The following is a 21,050-nucleotide window of genomic DNA, read 5'->3' on the forward strand; positions in this document are numbered from 1 at the left end:
AGCCATTTAACACCCATCATCCCTCATATAGAAATCTTTATTGCCATAATCTCAAGAGTGCTACTTAAAATACCATGCGCTGTGTATGTAGCAGCCTTTTATCCTCCATAATCAGCCTTGTAAACATTTTCTCTTCCCATTTTTCTGACCGGACCGTTATACTATAGGGGGAAATGTATTCAACAGCTGTTTAAAGCCCATAATCCACTGTAAGTAAAATAGCTATAACCGTTTCCCTACAGTATTCATGTAAATACAGTGGCAGGTATATGTATTAGCCGTTTAATGCCCATCTTCCCAAATAAAGAAAATCCTCTATTCCAGTTTCCTATCTGAAATAACACTAATACAGTTCATTATATATGCAATTGCCAAGTACCGTCCATAATCCCCCTTACAAAACAGCTATGTCCATTTAACTTCAACATTTACTAATTACCAGGACCAGGTTTATATACCACCCATTTAACCCCTATCATCCCATGTAAAAATTATGCATGCCCATTTCCTTTACACACAATCACTACACTACCATGGTGGCTGTATGTAACATCCATTTAACACCCATCATCCCTCATGTAGAAATTGTTATGGCCATTATCCGAAGAGGGCTGTGTAAAGTACCATTCCCCTAGGGTAGGTAGAAGCCCTTTACCCCCATAATCTCCCATGTAAACCTTATCTATCCGCACCTTCCTACCCGAACCATTATAATATAGAGGAAACTGTTCAACAGCTGTTTAAAGCCCATAATCTTTTGTGAGTAAAGTAACTACTGCCATTTCCTTAAATTATTCATGAAAATACAGTGGCAAGTATATGTAAAACCCATATAACTCCCATTATGCCAGATATACAAAATCTTTATCCCTATTTCCTACCTTGAACAATCATAATAGATTTCCAGATATATTCAAAGGACATGTAATGCCTATATGGCAGAATGTGCTATGCACATTTACCTTCAACATTTACTAAATAACAGTACCAGGTATATGTACCAGCCATTTAACCCCATCATTCCTATGAAAAGATTATGTATGCCTATTTCCTTAACGCACGTCACTACACTACACTGGCAGGCATATGTTATAACCATTTAACACCAATTATCCCCCATTTAGAAATAATTACCTTTGTCTTACAGTATTCATGAAAATTCAGTGGAAGGTATAAATAAATGCTTTTTAATGCCCATCAACCTGATGAAGAAAATCCATATTTCCTACCTTGAACAATCCTAATACAGTCCCAAATATATCTAGTGGCCATGCAATTTCAATATTCCCCCATGCAGAAGACAACCTTGCCCATTTACCTTCTGCTTTTACTAAATAACAGTACCAGGTATATGTACCAGACATTAAACCATCACCATCCCTTGTAAAAATATGTATGCCCATTTCCTCAACACGTCACTACACTACAATGACAGGTATACCCTATAGCCATTTAACATCCGATACCCCAGTGTAGAAATAATTATGGCCATTACTATTTTCTTACAGTATTCATAAAATACCGTGGCAGGTTTATGTAAAAACTATTTAACTCCCATCGTCCCCGATGCAAAAAATCCCTTTTTTCTATTTGGAACAATCCTAACACAGTCCCAAATATATTTAGTGGCTATGTAACCCCCATAATCCCCATGCATAACATAGGTATGCCCATTTCTCTTCAATATTTACTATACAGCAGTACCAAGTATATGTACCAGCCGTTTAACGCCCATCATCCCCATGTAAAAACTATGTATGCCCATTTCCTCAGCACACATCACTATGGACCAATGGCAGGTGTATGTAAAAGCCATTAAACACTCATCACCCCCAATGTAGAAATCGTTATTGCCCTTATCCCAAGAGGGCTACGTAAAATACCATGCCCATGCTATGTAGAAGATTTTCACCCTACATAATCCCCCATGTAAACATGATCTATTCCCATTTTCCTGCCAGGACCATTGTAATATAGGGGGGACTTTGTTCAACAACTGTTTAAAGCCCTTAATCCCTTGTGAGTAAAGTGGCTATTGCCATTTCCTTACAGTATTTATGAAAATATAGTGGCAAGTATTTGTAAAAGCCATATAACTCACATCGTCCCTGATGTAGAAAATATCTATCTCTATTTCCTACCTTGAACAATCCTAATACATTTCCAAATATATTCAAAGGTCAAGTAACACCCAAAATCCGCCATGCAGGACTCAGCTGTGCCCATTTACCTTCAGCATTTGGTAAGTAACAGTACCAGGTATATGTACCATATATTCAATCCCCCGCCATCCCAATGTAAAAAATATGTATGCCCATTTCCTCAACACGTCACTACACTATGGTGACAGATATGTGTTATAGCCATTTAACACCCATCACCTTCCTTGTAGAAATCATTATGACCGTTATCCCAAGAGGGCTACTTAAAATACTGTACCTAAGATATGTAGCAGCCTTGTAACACTACCCCACCCCCCATAGTTTTATATGTAATCATCTATTTCCATTTTCCTAACAGGCCCATTATAATATAGGGGAAATTGCATTCAACAGTGTGATTCTCTACCAACAAGGTAGTGCTGAACAAAACCATTAAAGCACATCCTGATAGGTAAACAATAGCAAATGTTGAAGAGCGTTAACTTTCACTTTGTACATGTAAGCATTAAACTACACTGCCATAAGTGGACAGTTAAAAGAATGCAGGCCATCATCCCCAGTGATCCTTTCAGTACGTCCCTCCAACCTATTTGATTGACTACTGTCCTTTCCTTAAATTGTAAGCTACTATGTTATGATTGGGTTTTAAAATAATGTCACAGTCAGTTGTCCCAGGCATTCGGTCATACTCAATTAGTGGGCACTTTATCTAACTAAATAGTTGTCACTGTATTTGTCTCTTAAGAAAGCAGGAATTACCTTCAAAATGGACAATCGTTTGCCGAACCTGGTGAACCTGAACGAAGACCCACAGCTTTCTGAGATGCTACTTTACATGATAAAGGAAGGACAAACTACAGTTGGAAAATACAATCCATGTTCAAACCATGAAATACAACTATCTGGAGTCCTGATAGCTGACGATCATTGGTAAGCCTTTCACTGGAAGGGACATTATGGTGTCATTAGTTTTGGCATAGTATATTTAGTCTTTTGCTACGCATTATTATGGAGAGGCAAGATAAAAAAAAAACAAAAAACATGCTGGGACCATAAATGTAAATTTAATTTGTGGAAAAACAATTAGTAGAATTACATGTTAGTTGAATGAAGTAATAAAACAAACACAAGCTGTAAAACATGTATATACAAATTTTCTACATAAGCTATTTCAGTAAGGAAATGAGAACAGCTTTATAATATAATTGTGGAAAAAAATTGGTTTCTAGGAAAGCTTTGATTAAAAAGTTTAGGTGCAGTGGTTCCTCCGATTGGTAGTCTGCGAATTCAATTTGTTTTCTCCATAAAATCACTTTGTCACTTCAGTGGTGTTTCATTTAATGTAGCAAGCTACTTTTATGGCGTGATCACTGTATAGCTAAATTCTGTTTGTGATAATTTTGGCCACCATTTATGCTTCTTTATGCAGTGTTTTGTTGCTATTTGGGCACTGTTAAATGACCTTAAACCACTGTTTCTAGTGGACACTTATTGCAGCGTATTGTTGACCATGTGAACATCCTCCAAGCACCAGACTCTGGATTTGTAAACTTTTTCCCTGTCCAGTTTTGCAAGGGCTTTAAACGCAACTCCGCCTTCGCAGGATGTGACAAGTTCAGTACATATAAGGTGCCAAATAGCGCTCTTGCATCAACTCCTGTTTATCAGCGAGTGAACATTGTGAGTCTTAAGCTTGTCTCTGTACCTAACAGATGAAATCCCTCAGTATTTAGATATGGCGTCTCCTGCCTGGATTTCATGGTTTAAATGCTGTCACAGATGCCAGAACATTGCGTTCTTGTCAGAACCATATGAGATTTTCATGTAGTGTATTTAATCAGCACACGACCCTCGGCAAGCAGCCTTTGTTCCTTAAGGCTCCTGAAGGGCTTTAGAAAAGCAAGAGCAAGGTATTGTTGGCCAAAACCCACAGGGAAGCATAATAATGGCTCCTCACTGCTTCAGGTAAGCCTCATGGCAGGGAACAGTCTCCCAAAAAGTCTTACCCTAATAAATCACAGAAATTAATACAGGAAGGAGAAAATATTTTCTTTCTCAAGAAAATGGTCCTGCATTCAGGACCCTCATGAGTCCTGATGTAATTCTCCTTCCTCTGTTTCAGAGTCAATTCCAATGTCAAAAAAGATGAAACTGGAATTTCTAGCTCAGTCAGCTGTTCCTGCACAGATTGAAGGCTTCTGACTGGTTATATTGAATATCTTCAATATGGCCTCTTCAGAAGAAGTCTCTTTGTTCACTTCAATGATACAAAAAGCTGCAGAAGGTTGAAATTATCTTTACCCACCGCTTAGTCCAAGTCTCACATTTTGACAGAAATCTTGTGACTTTCCTCAGTCATTTGTGAGCTTCTGAAAACCCTTCCAGGCTGCCAGGAAATACCTTTTTTTGTGGCTTGGAGTCCACATGAAAACAACTAAAAGATGCAAGTCTGCACCTTGTGTCCCAAAATATTTGTTGTTGCACCACTCTCCGGAGAGTTCGGTGGTCCAGGCTTCCTATACTAAGTTGAATCCAAGGGCCTTTCTTGCAGCCCCTCCAAATCCCGAGTCTAAGAGTCTGAATCTATGATAGAAAAGCTTTTACCTCTTGCAGCCTAGTCCTTTGCACTGCTAACTATACTTCTGTGCCCCTATACCTGTGCCTGTGCCCTGTGGATGCTTGTGAAAATGTCCTTTATCAACTTACCTGAACTCATGTAAAATCCTTTACCTGAACTGGTACAAAATGATTTGGACACTTCCAAACAAATCTGAAAGTACTGCCTGGAATCCATGGACACTGTGGCTCCGTCAATAGCCACTGCTGTCACTGCATGCTGCCGTGCTTGCTTGCATTCCATCTTCTCGGGGTTGACCACATGACCCTAATGGCCCATCAATGGATAGTGGCTGTTCAAAAGAGAGACAAAAACTGCTCCATTAAACACTTCAGAAACTGTTGTGCCAGGCCCCACTGACTAGGCCTGGCCTCTCCAGTGAAACAATTCCAGCAGCACTGCCAGAACTATCTGATAGAGACGTCTAGCCGCAGATTCTTTACCTTAAAATTATCATCATGCATGAGAGTGAATCCGTAAATTTTCAAGCGGTACCCATGTGTATCTGTAGGTGGCGCAACTCGGCTCTGCGTCGGTGTCGTCCACACAGGAAGTGACTTATGCGGTACCTATATAGGCACTACCTCAGCATGCTCTTACCTTTCCATTCTAAATAGTGCAGATACCCATCAGTCACTCCGATATGGAGAAGGACCGGCGTCGCACAAAGCCAATTCCTGCATCATCTGGAGTCATGCATTCTGGGTTGGAGCAAGGCCTTTTGTCTATACCAGGCAGAGTACATGGGACGAATAGGATGGGTATGGTGACCCTGATGAGTAAATCGCCACCCATTGGATGATATCGAGGACACCTGGTATGAAGATCTGGCAGATGCCAGTGGGTTAAACACATTATCTGACGCTGGCTTGGTTTCCCCTCCTATTGTGGTTATGGGGGTGGTGCATAGGGTGGCTGAGGTCTTGGACCTTCAGTTACCCTCAATGGCAGTCACGAGTAATGTCTTGACAGAGGTGTTTGGGAAGGACCCCTCTGAACCATTGCTTTCCTTTAATGAAGCCCTCACTGATTTCCTCCCTGGGCCTGATCTGTGCCCTGCATAGGGACTCCTGTTCACAGGATGATTGCCTGCCACCACCGCCCTGCTTTGGGGTGCCCAATTTCCTCACCCAGCACACCACTCCAGAGAGCTTGGTGAACCAGGCCTCCACTTTCACAAGCAACCATGGTGGGTTCCCTTCCCCTCTGCAGGATAGGGAATACAAGAGGCTGGATACCTTTATAAGGAGCCTAGCACTGCAGTCATTGATCACTGCATGCCTCTTTGGCCATTACTCCCACACGATCCTGGACTTGGTTGTGCAAGGGCTGTCCATGGTCTTAAAGGAGACCCGAGCCATACTCTCTCAGTCCATTGCAGGTGAGGGGGGATGCAGCAAAGTTCACCACTCATTGTGGTTTGGACCCAGCCGACTCTCTGGGCATAGCAATATCTTTGTCCCTTCAGTGCCAAGCCTGGCTGAGGACTGCCTGTTTTTACGGAATGTAAACTTTGCTTGTGAACATGACCCTTGATGGTTCCCATCTTTTCAGAGAGAATTTGGACTCAGCGCTAGAGTGCTTTAATGAATCGAAGGCTTCGGCCAGAGCCTTAAATCTCTCTATGGCCCCTTGGAGCCTCAGTCCGCTTCGGAAAGGGGTTTCTAACTTCGTCAGTACGCTCCTAGCCAATGCAGCCAGCATTCTTCCACACCTGTTAGTGGCCAAGGTTTTCGTTCCCACAGACCACATAGGACAGGTAGCCATAGGCTGAGCCATTCCACCACTCCCCTGGCAGCAGCAGCCTCCAAGCCCCTATATTTTGCCCTCCTACTATCACGGGTATCCAGTGGAGGCAGGATATTCCATCACCTGCTTCACTGGAGATCAATAACCTTGGACCATTGGGTACCACAAAGTGTGCAACGGGTCTAAACCATCCCCTTTGTGGCTGCCCCTCTACCCAAGCTACCCTCTTGCGACTGACGGTTGACAGAGGACTATCTTTCCCTACTCTGCCAATAAATGCCAGCTCTGTTGGCCATGGGAACCATAGAGCAGGTACCGGCATCTAAAGTAAGTTATGTTGCTATTCCCGTTTCTTTCTGGTCTGACATAGTCCCGATCTCAGAGAGAACTGCAAAAGACCTGCAGAGGTAGCTAACGAATCGCAATAGGGTAAGCAGCTTACCCTGCTCCCTTCCACATCCAGAATTGACTGTTGTGACAGATCAGTCGCACCTGTGCTTGGATAGCCACTTGGGGTAGGTGGAGATCTGAGGACTCTGGTCTCCGGTGGAGTCCGGACTCCACATAAACTTGCTGGAGCTTTAGGCAATTTGCCTTACTTTGAAGGCCTTTCTGCCTCCATCAAGGGGATGCTAGTGCAGGTGTTCATGGACAACACCTCCACCACCATGTGGTACTGCAGCAAGCAAGGCAGGGTGATGTTGTGGACCCTTTGTTAGGATTCTCTGCATCTCTGGATGTGACTGGAACACCAGGGCATCTCCCTGGTGGTTCAACACCTGGAAGGCCTTCTGAACACCAGGGTGGACAAACTCGGCCATTGATGCCTAGCGGATCATGAATGGTGAATTATGTTGGTGCTTAGCGAATCACGAATGGCGTCTCCATCCAGAGAATGTGCAAGGTCTCTTCTAAGAGTGTGGAGAACTTTGATTAGATCTAATTGCCACTACTACTGAGAATGTGCAATGTCAGCAGCTCTGCTCACTGGAGTGTCCAAGGAGTGTCTCACTCAGAGACTCTGTCTTGAGTGGATCTCCGGCCTCCTGTACACCTTTCCTGTCAATACCACTCCTGCTCAAAATTTCCAAGATGGTAAAGAATGACTAGGCCCAAGGTATTCTTGTGGCTCCAGATTGGGCACGGCAAGTCTGGTAGCCTGAGCAGTTGAACATGAGCATTGGTCCTCCAGTCAAGCTAGCCCTTCGGAATAATCTTCTGTCGCAGCAACAGAGGATGATTCTGCCCCTGAACCTGCACGCCCTCTACCTTCATGTGTGGAGATTGAGCGGTGACAGTTTACAGCAGAGGTCTTCAAACTTTTTGATGCCAGGACCCTCTCTCAAAGATTTTCAGGTCTAAGGACCCCCTCCTGACAAACATTTCTAGAACCTGGAACTCCTCATCATAGTCAATAATAAATGTCCCCACTTTCCACAGCAAATCATTTTTACGATGAGGAAATAATATTAATATTAAACAGTGTTTAGCAAACCAAAGGTCAGTGAGTGTGGGTGCGTGGCTAAAGGTGTAGCTAAAAAACAAAGGTCCTCATTTCTTGAGTATTTGGTGTAGGACAGTGACAGGTCTTCTTGCTACACTGCCCTACACCAATACAAAAGGGCAGGAATGGACCGTATTTATGAAATACAGTGCATTACTGTCCTTTTCTCCTGCGCTGGCGCACAAATTGCTGCCTAGCACCAACGTAGCCAGGATTGTTCTTGTGCAGGAAGGGGCACCAGAGAGGCAGTGTACCTCTTTCTATATGTGCGGCAGATAGCAACCCACAGGGAAAGAGGTAAAACAAGGAGAAATTAAAACATGTCTCCTCATTATGCCTGCTCCGGGGAGGCCTAAGGTTTTGGCACTGCTGAAGTTTAAGTGATTTAGTAAATCTGGGGCAGCGTCAAAATCCATGGGTGTTGCGTGGGAACACCCACCACGAAGCCCACGGAACCTCTCCTTGACGCAAAGTAAGGCAATGCAGTGGCTTGCACTGCCTTGCCTTACTCCATATCTATGAGGCCATTCAAAGCCACGTAGGGTGGCTTTGTGTCACCTCATACGTATGATTGAAATCTTGTGCCGCAGTAACGTAAAAAAAAAAGTGATGCTCCAGCAGCTCAAGCCTCTCATAAATAAACCCCAAAATATTCTAAGTCTTTCACCGTCAGGTAGCTACATAGAGAATAACAGCCAGCTTTAATAAAAAATAAATAAAAGAAAGTTGTAGTGCATTAGGAAACTTCTATTAGTTAATGCACACGCCGTATAAGATAGGCCACTACAAAGAGGTTTAAGATAAAACTGTGCTTCCAAAATGTAGATTTAAGTAATACCAGAGCATATGCAATACCTTTTTATTTTTAGTAGCTGTCCCTTCAACACCTCCAGGTGAAGTACCTGTGTAACTACAATTAAAAGCACACACACTTCTTAACTCTTTGCACTACCCCTAAAAAAAGAATAAATGTTTGTCATCACAAAGCAGTGAGTGATTTGATCAGCTCACTCGCCAGCATCCTTTACAGTTGCAGATTACCCTTTACATTTTCAGATCAGCTCATAGAGCACATTTGCATTTAATTCAGGAAGCCGGCGTCGTGGTGGGAGGGCCTCCTTAGCTGTCTGTGGCTTTCACCACACAGGAGACTCAATACATCAAAGTTCACCTCAGGCATTTTAACAATCAGTTGGGGGGAATGCAGGACCCCCTATCCAGGACTCCACGGCCCCCCTGGGGGTCGCGACCCCCAGATTGAAGACCTCTGGTTTACAGCCTTCGACCTTCCTTCTGAAGCCTGTGATGTTATTCTGGCAGTTAGGCGTCCCTCCGACAAGACGGTATACGCCTGCCACTGGGACAAATTGTGGCATGGTGTATATCGAAATGCACTTCTCCCCTATCTGTTCCTCTTTCTCAGGTCTTATTATCAGTTCATTTTTTTGGTACAACAGGACTCTGTTCTGGGCACCTTTAAGGGCTGTCTTTCAGCCATTGCTGCATTTTTCCTGTTGCCGGACCAATCGTTCCTAAATAAGTCACCCGTTATGACAAGATTTTTTCAAAGGTTTGTAAAACATTTTCCCTGCAGGCCATTTATCACGTGGGATTTGAACATACTCCTCACTTTCCTGATGTGCGCACCTTTTGAGCCGTTGCACAACTGCCTTCTTTGGGTATTGACCATTAAGACTGCTTTTCTGGTGCCTATTACATCAGTCATGGGGTTAGTGAGTTGCTGACTCGGTCTACCTGCCATATATTACTTTCTACCCTGACAAACTAGTTCTCCGGACACGTGCCTCCTTTCTTTGGAATGTATTTACCACTTTTAACGCAGGCCAGACCATTACCCTGCCTACCTTTTTTACCCTGCCTCACCCCTTCTAAGGGAGAGGAGACACTCCACCATCAGGATTCATAAAGAGCATTGTCATTCTACCTTGATCACACAAAAGAATTCCAGATGGATTACCAACTCTTTGTAGGATAGAAGGGGCCAAGAAAGGAAAGAATATACAGAAACTAACCACCTCCGGATGGATGGTGCTCTGCATAAAGATTAGCTACTCATTGGCCAAAAAGCAGCCCCCTTCAGGCTTGTGTGCTCCTTTTACCACAGTTCAAGTAACCACTGGGTTAGTTTGTGGAGTTCCAGTCCTGGATACGGGCTTCATTGCAAACTTTCACCAAGCACTGCTGCCTAGTCAGTCAGGTCCTTTGGGATGGACATTTTTCCTGTTTGTTCCAGCAGGACTTTCTGGTCTTTCAGACCCACGCCAAGGGAGGAATTGCTTGGGCATCTATTCTAAGATAAGGAATCTTTGTATAAAAGCAATAGTTAATTACTTTCTGTAACACGTTATCTGGTAGAGACTGTCTAGTCTCAGCTTCCTTACTGGCCCTGTCTAGGCGCAGATCCCTAGTGACCCTCCCATTCTCCCTGCTCTGCAACCTGATTAATGGATGAGGGCTTCCCCTTTAAAAGGGCTCTAGAAACTCACACTAGCGGTTAGTCTTCATCATGGCTCTGTGCTCTTGGTGTGGAAAGTTGTGAAAGTGAACTGACGTAAGCGCTTCGAGGTGAAGCCCAAATAGACACTGTGTGTGTCACTTCTGGCATGCTTAAGACGGAGCCAAACCGATGGCACACAATAGTGCTAGAAAATTTCCATATCCATTATGATGCCTGGGGATAATTCTAGGGTAACTAGTATGCAACTAGATAGTCTCTACCAGATAAAACGTTAGTGAAGGTAAGAAACCTGTTCTTTGGAGCTTCTCTAGGATACAGCTGTCCTACCAGTGCCAACTTTACACCTGATTCAAACACGGCAACAAATGTATCGCTCTTTTTGAGGCAGTGAAGGGGCTAGAGAATACCATCAGCTAGCAACAACAGCCACTTTAAGCTCTACCATTTTCTACTTGCTTTGCTGCCTCAGAAACATCCTTGACCATCCATAATCTCCTCCACACCACCAGCTTCAAAGAGGGATGTGGTCGGCTAGAGTCTTCTGTTTCTTAACCAGCTGGGAGATAATCATGACAAATCGCTGAGCCATTAAGTTAGTACGCCCTTACCTTCCTTTCTGTTCAGTCCTTCATCCTAATCGCCAAGCACTACAAAGTATGTTTGTGGAGATTGAGTGGTCCCAAATAGAGTATTTCTTGTGGTCTCAGATTGAAGATGTTATGTTGGCTGCCAGGAAACTCACCATGAGGTGTGTTTATAAGGGCTGTTGGAATGCGTTTCTATAGTGGTATGGCCTGGACCCTTTTCACTACCACCTTTCTGCCATTCTGTGCTTGGCACTCACACTTGCCCAGCTTGGCCTGGCAGTGGCATTTGTAAAGGGCTATTTGATTGCCCTATCCGCCTTCAATTGTGTATGTGGCGAGCCTTCTCTATTTCAGTCATCACTAGTGGTGCTTTTTCTAAAATATTTACTCTGTTTCCTCCTAATCTATTTATTGTTCATCAATGGGATTTGAATCTTGTGGGAATGTTTCTCATGACATACCAATTCGAGCTGCTGCACAATTGATTTGACTTCCGACTTTAAAAACTGTGTTCTTACGGCTGTAACGACAGCCTGCATGGTAGTTTACCTCAAACGCTTTTTGGTCCAACCATCGTTTACTGTCTTCTACCCTGATAAAGAGGTTCTTCGCAGCTGTTTGTCTTTCCTGCTGAAAATGATGTCTTCCTGTCACATGGGCCTGCCCGCCACTCTTCCATCCTTTATCTTTTCTCCTCATTCCACCATAGCGAAAAACTGGTTGTACATCTGTGACCAAGGGGTGCAGTGCCTTACTATGTGAACTGCATACAATAGGATAGAATAGATGATTAGTTCTTTGTAGGCATTACCAGTGTCAAGAAGGGCAAAGTAGTAACCAAGCATGCAGTCTCCTGTTCAGTTACTCTTTGCATTAACGTTTGCTATACCAAGACCAAGAGAGACACCCTGTCTGCCGCTCAAGCCCACTTCTTGAGGATTGCAGGCATTTCCGTGGCTCTCACCATAAGCTTCCTGGTGGATTACATCTGTCAACAGCCTTTTGGTCATTCTTGAAACTTCTTGCTAAAAACTATTGTCTCACAGCTCAAGCTTGCAGTGCTGATGCATTGCCAGGTGGTGTTTCATAGCAGCCTTGATTAATCAGCTCCAGGCCTCCTGAGGTTATGTTTCAGAACTCTCATCGGGTGAGGATTGTTTTGGAAGAAGTATCCACCAGAAGAAAAAGTAACAATATTTCTGATGGATTACTTATCTTCTTACAGGTTTCTCATTGGCCACCATCCTCCCATGACAAGTTAGTGTCATGTTTTTTATGAGCTCAATATCTGCAATGGTATCATATGAATTATTTGTTGCTGTCTTTGCTTTCTCTGTTTCTCTCTGCATGCCTCATAGGGGCGCGGAAAAAGTAACAGATACTGACACTGACTCACAGGTTCTATCCCTGTATTTCTATATGTTGTCACATCTGGGCAGACAGAGCTGTGGCTGCAGCTACATGGTGAAACCTGGCAACACTGGAGAGTTACTGCTGTGTACAAAGTTTCTGGATTTGTCTTACGCCTGGAAAGATAGTCATATGATGCAGAAATAGTATGCTCCAGACATAATGCTTCCGGAGTAAGTATCTTTTTTTCAGTAGGACCCGGACCCATTAATATTTATAGTATTTATTGACTTAAACTGCTTTAAAAGACTTTAATATAATCTAGTCTCACTGCAAATGCTTGTGTTTTCCTTTTTAAACAACTTATAGTGTGAACATAATTGAATGATAACCTACGCACTCTCAATACAGACATATAGTGCTGTAATTCTTCTACCTGTAAAGTAGTTGAATTCAAATAAATCCACATTTTCCAGTGTTTTCCCTGTTCTGGGATTCTCTCTGAATCATAGATTTACGAAACCTAGCAGTGATTATTGTGCTTGTAAGGTAGCAGTATTATTGTAGTCAGGTTTTCATGTTCATTTCATTTTCGTTCATATGCATAAATGCAAAGGAGAGGAAAATGTTTCATCTATTATGACATTGGATTTTGCCCAAAGTTAACTGACTGACTGAACATTTAACACAACTTTTTTATGCATTTAGCTTATATTTAGGTGGTCTCATATTTATTAGTTCAGCTGTATATACTTATTTTGGGAAAACATGTTTCCACTCTTTTTTTTCATCCACCAGAAGCATTGCTCTGCAGTATCAAAACATAACCTCAAAATTGATTTATTTGTAATTGAAATATTTCCAAAATGAACATTCTTTTAGAAACTAACTTTTTTTGTTGAAAATATCAATACTTTCAAATGCCAATATATATGTCTATATATATATATATATTCACTGAAGAACACAAAGGTTATAGTGATGTTATAGTTAGGCTCACATTTTAAACATACAGAACCATTGAAATGTACCTGTTAGAGTTACCTCAAGTAACTATAACTCATGCCCTAAGGTAACTATAACTCGCTCCAGCACAGTTTTTTTGTAAATTTGTTTACAGCAAATATTACATTCATATTATTAGTGATGTTATCAAAGATGTTATGAGTGCTGTAATTTGTGGGGTAATTAGCAGTGCATGGCGAGGGTGCGAGCTATAGTTACCTTAGGGCACAGCTGTGTCCCTGGGGTGGGCACCCGGGGACATTAAAGTATCCTGCCCTGGGAAGTGGCGGTGCTCAGGGCCATCAGTGGCTCCTTGAGGAAGGCAGCGCTGCCCCCTCCAACCAACATAGCCCTGAGAAGGTGGTTGTCCCTGGGGTTTGGGGGATCCCACCCACCCCTTTGCATTGTAAATCTAAATACCCCTGGGATTTAGCCCACCTGGGGGCTAAGAAAGAGTAGGAAATCACCCTTTTTTTTTTGTTTTTTTGTTAAATGTCAGAAAAATCTGCAGATATTTCCGACGTTAAAAAACAATATATGCTTTTAAATCCAGCACCATAGCTAAGAGGTCAGGGTGACTCCTCCCTGGTCCCATTTTGTTATTTTCTTCTTTTTTTTAAAACTATTTTTCCTGGATGGCTGCCAACACTTCCTTGTTCAAGTGTTGACAGCCAATCAGATATCTACACAGGGACAGTCAGATCCGCGTCCCTATATATTTAAATATATTTATACTGTATTTTCCACAAAACTACTGAACGGATTAGCACCAAACCACAAAAAGCGTAATCTGCGGAACATGCTCTAGCTTCATGCCAAATTTTGTGTAATTTCATTCAGCTGTTTGGGGCTGTAAGCATTGTCTTTAAGGCCTTATGGAAAAAAAATGGGAAAAACATGTTTTGGGACCCCCCTTTTTCTGGACCCCCGCCTGACAGATCACCTAAAAACAGAAGCTGAACTGGTCAAAATATAAGTTTTGAAAATTAGTGAAGATTCATCAAGCGGCATCAAAGTTATAGGCAAAACAAAAAATGCTTGTCTATGAAAACTAGGTCCTAACTATAACTACCCAATGGCGTTCGCATGAGCAATATTGCTTGTAAATTATTATTCTAGTGTCTAGTTGGCTGACCACTGAATTAACCAGTCAAGGTTTGTTATTTTATTTGTCTGGCACTTCTGGTGCCATTCATTAAAAATGTTGATAATTATCTTTATGCTTCGCGTATCAAAGAGTAGAAAATAAAGATGTCTACACTATGTGGTTTCTACCCAGTTTTAATTTAGCAATGTGTCCATCATGACATTTCATGTGATCCTTAACAGCTACTTATCATGACATCTCTGATCAGAGGTCCTACATAGAAAAGTTGGATTGCTGACTGTTCTGCTTTCACCAGATCCACCTACTAAACAATATTATCAATTCATAATTTCATTATTTCTGCTACAGCTGCTGATTGTTTTCTTTGTTTTCCTCTCAACATTTATCTTTCTTAATAAAAGCTGTTGGTTTTAATTGTAAGGTACGCTGTTTATTTTTTATCTTTTCCAAATAGTTTGTCATTTTATATTAAACAGTACGTTAGTAATTGTAATATCTTTTTCTAATAGTATAATCAACAATTTTGATGGTGCTGTGAGTATTATTCCGGTGGGAGAGGCCAAGACGTACGTGAATGGAAAACATATTCTGGAGTTGACCGAACTTCACCATGTAAGTAAGTTACTCAAAGTCCGAAAAATCCTTATTCAGCACAAAGCCATAAAAGGGGTACTTAAAAACATGATACAGTACATATTTAAACAATGAATAATAACATCACAAATAAAGTTAATCAGAAGAAGAAACGTGCAGCAATACCATGTCAGTACCTACAGTCCATAAATCCAATTAAGATTAGGCCATACTTCTTAAACTTACTGCAGTCTCTACAAATTTATGTACAATAACGCAAACAAGCGCAGTAGATAGAAAGTGCCACTCTGCTGCATTGTTTGTGTTACGAATTCTTAAGAGGAGGACTAAAAACAACTTCTTTGGTCTTTCATATAGCTTACAAAAAAAAAAAAGGGTGTATAGTTGATTTGGTGGATGACTAATCACTTGGGCAGAGAACAAGACCTGAATGCACAGATAATGCAGAATATTGAACTGGAATCATGTGAAATAAAACCTATACTGTGCAATGGATACAGTTCTCAGACAGAATTCCATATCGTTAACGGTCAAGAGCATTTGATAAACTCTCACTATTGTTTTGCCATCTCGGAGTGCTCTCTTGAAGCATTACGTTGAGTCAGATGAGATTTCTGACAATCTCTATAGGAGACGTACTGATACAGTTTGGATCATCAAAATATTCTGATTTACCTAACTTGGTAAAGCGCTCTTTGACATAAAGTAGCTAGGGTACCTGAAGGGCACAATTGATCCTGAGGTAGTTGAAGTCTAAACAGTGGTTCCACCTAGTTTCCTTTTCCATCCAGACAGAAACCCAAAGCAGCAAAGGGCTTAACTTAACAATATCTTCCAAACAGGATACACCTAATTCAGAATGGCATGTTAATTGTGGGGAACTAACAGGGACCACTAACAGGCTTTTTCATAACACATTCTCAACCTTCTGAGTACAGGATAAATCAGACACATTCGAAATACCTGCACCATAAGCAGCCACAGAAATGCCTCTGGCTTTATAAATATTGAGCAAAGCTTCCAGTGGCTTGTAACCTAACTGTGTTGAGAATCTGAAAATTGCTTCATTAGACTGTTCAAACTGGACCCTTCTCACTTTCAAAAGATGATGCCAGTTGCAATCAGCGTCAAAACAAACATCTAAATACATGAATGTAGGTACTTGTGCAGGCTTAACATCTTTGAATGTGTGTGTTCTCACCCTTGCTTTCTTAGGTCCGCATGCTATAACAGAGATCTTGGAGAAATCAGTCTTTGAATGTAGCCTATTCATAAACACAGTGAATGTGCTAATAGAATTTGTCGACCATTAGCCATTCTTGCCTTAAGTATGGAATCATCAGCATTGAGCTGAACATGAGTAGATCTGTCCCCCAGTAGCAGTGTATCTGCCAACTATCCACCAGAGAGGGGACTGTCATCAGCTCAGCAGTTGGAGCCACCTCCCCCTCATCCCAGAAGCATGTCTGAAAATCCACAATATTCTGCTTTAACAGGATAGATATAAGCAGGACAGAATCAACCAAGCTCACTTTAACTTAATTTAAAATGACTTTATTTTTGCAGGCTTCAAAGACAGCTGTCTGTGTTGGGATTTGTTGTCTCCCACCTTTCTTGTCTATAGAAGGTACCAGTGTATTGTGATCGCTAACACAATTGGGACTAATGACAGTGGTGGCCGGCAGCTGGGGGGGGTGGGAAGCGCACACACACACACACACACACTCATTCTTTCACACACAGACACGCATGCATGCACGTACATCCATTAACAACACTCATAACGTTCAAACATGCACGCACGCACCAAACATTCATTTTAAAAGTTCACACACTCATTCTTTCACACACGCACATCCATTAACAACACTCATACCATTCAAACATGCACGCATGCACCAAACATTCATTTGAAAACATCTCACACACACACACACACACACACACATACTTAACTTCAGCCTCGAGGTCCCAGGAGGGTTGGGACTGCTGCCTTCCCTCATTGGCTGACCTTAGGTCAGCCAATGAGGGAAGGCAGCAGTCCCAGCCTCGTCACAGAGTAGGATGGGGTCAGTGAGACTGCTGACCCCACCCCACCCCACTCTGATGAAGTGTCACTGATTGACACTCGCCCTGGGCGCTTCAGGGCTTAAACCTGAAGCGCCCAGGACGTGTGTCAATTGGTGACGCTTTCCTCGTCACCCAGGGGAGGGCCTCGTGGCACCTTTGCTGAGCCGAGGAGGTCACGCCCATAGGAGCTGTGACCTCCTCAGCCCAGCAAAGTCTAGCTCAGGCAGCCAGGAGTCTGCACAAATCGCACATGTCACACTCCTGCCTGTCAGAGCTGAAAATGAAGTGTGTCTGTCAGGCTGACCTTTGTTCAGCCTGACAGACACTCTTCATGAGGGGCAAAAGGTGGGGGTGTGTGGCCCCTCCACCCTAAAGGACGGGCCGCGCCTGACTAATGAGGAGGTATGAAACAAAATGAATTAAATCTTTGGACAAAAAAATCCAATCAATCATACTACTTGTGCTCCTCCCTGTAAAGGTAGTTTGTACAAAAGAAGAGGGGGGAGCAAGATCAATTGTAAAAAAAAAAAAGAAATTGTATTTCATCATTAAATAATTCAGGACCTCCCTGCAAAGGTCATGGTCAAAATGGCTGATAGTCCTCCTCCTCATTACTCATATTACCACTCACAACGTTTGTAGAACCCAAACACTGCTGGCGGCCATTGAAATCACCTGCCCAACTGAGTGAAAAATTCACTAGAGGATGCTATTTTACTTTCAAATTCCAGCTCAACAGAAGATACTCTATCTGGATTATGTCGATTGAAATTGCTACGATAAAAACTTACCAAAATAATTTTCTGTGCTCCTTTAAGTTCAATATATAAAATTTGAAAATATGGAGAATCACCAATAAACCATAAAACTTTCTCACTGTTCGGCATGAATCAAAATTAACATGCCACCCTTTGTGTGCCTAGCTCTCGCTCAACAGTAGGAGCTGCATAGGATATGTAAGCATCTATATGCTGCATTTCGAGATGCCATATCTCTGGTAGACAAAGGGTAAAAATTCTTTATGAATGTCACCCAGAATGGATTCTCCAGCTTGTCAATTCAGCCACATTCAATGAGACTAAATTTATATTCTGCCCCTTTAGTGGGAATAAACCACGTACTGAAGCAGACACTTTTGTCTTCCTCCATATCTTCATTCCTGTTCAGAATTCACCAGGTGAGTTATAGCTTACAGAACTCAGTTCATATATTTGTTTAACGTTTATGTAGAATTCCTGCACTCCTGAATCCTATCGAGGTCAGCAGGCTCCATCTCGGCTGATAAGAAACTCCCCAAACCACAGCCTCCAGGTTCAAAGGGTTTCTAATAAGCACACGTCCACGGCAGAGTCTTTGATGCCACTTAGGGGGGGGCAAGTTCAGGAAGCTGAAAGAATATAGCCTAAAGCAAGTACTTTGCAGCGAGAACATTCAAGCAAGAATGTCAGAGCAATCTCTGACCTTTTTCCCCCACATCTCCATTCCGCAAGTCTTGAACAGGCCAAAAAGTAGTGGTGCAGAACTTTATAAAAGCAAAATCCTTCCATTATGTTGGATAGAAAATAACTAGCTGACCCTCAACTAGTTTTCACCTTTAGTGCTGCTTCTGTAAAGTGGTGCAAAGCACATCTCATCATATTTGGTTTTATATCTCGCATATGGCTTGGATGAAGCAAGCCTTTCTGTAGATATCTGCAGCAGGAAAGTGTGCAGAGACTTAATCAGTGAATAGCAGCTCAACAGAAGATTGTGTTCACCCCTTTCAGGGATCAAGCAGATAATCTCTAACAATTCAACCGTTTGATGTGCTAAGCAGTTGTTTTGCCCACTGTTGGCAAATCCTAGCAGTCATAATAGCCTAAGCTAATTGGATTTTGTCACCTAGCCCTGGAGAGTTAATCTTACACAGAAAGTACATGCCTGCATGTAAGAAAATACAACGTTGTTTCATTCCTCGTAACCTTGTAGCACATATAGGAAATACTGCATTACAGGATAACGGGATAACATATATAGGAAATCCAAAGCTAATTTTCTACCTAGTTATGTCAGGCAGAGCTACCTTTATGCCAGAATTTTCCTCTTGGTCCTGACACACGGACTTGAGAGAATTATTTAACAGTGTTCTATTATTAAGAGAAACAATTCTGCCACTTAAATTTGCTACCAGCTCAAAGTGTCTCTCTAGGGCACAGATATTGCTTTCAGGACTATGACATTAAAAAGCATGATACATATTTGAGTAAGTCTTTAATGGCAAACCATCCATTTCAATGGGTTATTGTGTTGTTTTACCAATTATCAATTCTCCTATGTACCTTTACTGGCAAATATATGCTAGTAAGTTAATTTGTAAGCGTATATATCAAGATACCTAATGCCTTTTATACCAGGCATTTTAACTGGTGACTTTCCAACCTTATCAGTACATGAACATGCCTATCATGTTGTCTATTGCTGTACCATGACTTGAATATGTTATGCTTCACTCTTCTATGTACTCATTTTGGAGAAGAAAAACAAAAAAATATTTGAAACGTACAATGCATTTTGCATCGCAATCCCTTATCCAACCATCTTTGCTCCTTGGTGGACCTCATACACTTTAGGGGTCATAACTATGAAAACAGTATTAATAATGCATGGCCATGGTGAAATTAATTGATTATGCTCCTTCGAAACCTGTTGTTTATCATGCACTTTTTTAATGTTGATTTAATCCTGATCAATGCATTGTTTTATCCTGATCCTGGTAGATCCACCAGACTGATCGTCTCTTAAGGACCCTCAAGATAAACTCAAGATAAAACTTTGATCGCCATCTACAGTTGTTTAAAGTGCCTCAAAATCTTCCTGTTTGGCAGTCCAATGAATATCTTAATAAATAAATAACTGTGCGTTTTAGGAAATAAAACTTGGAGGAGATTATTTTCATTGTCTTGTTGCATGATCAATATAGTTTTCTTATGTTTCTTTTGTAGATCTGCTGTTTTATGTCCATTACTGTATGACATTTTATTTTACAGGGAGACCGTGTGATTCTGGGCGGTGACCATTACTTCAGGTTTAATCACCCAGTGGAGGTGCAAAAGGGAAAAAGGGCATCTTGTGGGTCTGCTCTTTCAAGCGATGGTACCAAAGATTTTGAATTTGCTAAAAATGAATTGCTAACTGCACAGAGATCACAGTAAGTATTGATGCTCAATATCCAAGACAGTATATTTTTCCTCTCAACTGTATCTTGGCAACTTGTGTCTATGAATAAATATTTACCAAGCTTGTTGGTAAATTGCCATGTAGGCTGCTGTGATTTTTTTCATACACAAAGAAACTAGAATATTAGCTATTAGCATGCTAATAATATTCAGTACAAAAACATAATTTAGATGCAATTCATTTTCTCATCCATCAGACTTGTTTTGCTTTAAAAAAAAAATTGCATTTAAAAAAGTGATTGTTTTTAAACTATATACTGTAAAGTAAGTAATGTTAAACCATGGTAATTTAGAGATACGTTTTCACTCATAATAAACATCTCTAGAATCAAGCCTAGTTGCTTGATGAGCTTTCTTTTATTAGAATGTTGCAGGTATCTTTCTTCATCTTAACTCGCTTCGGACATTTGATGTCAAACGTTGTTCAAGACTACCTCAACACATGCATTCATTGCTTACCATAACTAAGTGCCTTATACTTTGTTGTGCAAGCAGTGACATAGTATGTATAATAGCTGACACTGTAAAGCATCGGTTCTTAACATTTTGACTTCTGTGGATCCCCACTGAATCATTACTAGAATCCCGGGACTCCTACTGAGTCATCATT

General features: G+C 41.6%; 1 protein-coding gene across 1 annotated transcript in view; it reads left to right on the forward strand.

Moving 5' to 3' along the window:
- KIF14 (kinesin family member 14) overlaps positions 1–21,050 on the forward strand; it is a 349,189-nt gene that overhangs the window by 148,161 nt on the left and 179,978 nt on the right. Inside the window, exons 14-16 of the mRNA XM_069231431.1 lie at positions 2,908–3,092; positions 15,071–15,173; positions 20,252–20,412. Coding sequence (XP_069087532.1) covers positions 2,908–3,092; positions 15,071–15,173; positions 20,252–20,412 — 449 coding nt within the window. The remainder of the gene's footprint in view (positions 1–2,907; positions 3,093–15,070; positions 15,174–20,251; positions 20,413–21,050) is intronic.

This window comes from Pleurodeles waltl, chromosome 4_2 (assembly GCF_031143425.1).
Source record: "Pleurodeles waltl isolate 20211129_DDA chromosome 4_2, aPleWal1.hap1.20221129, whole genome shotgun sequence".
Lineage (NCBI taxonomy): Eukaryota > Metazoa > Chordata > Amphibia > Caudata > Salamandridae > Pleurodeles > Pleurodeles waltl.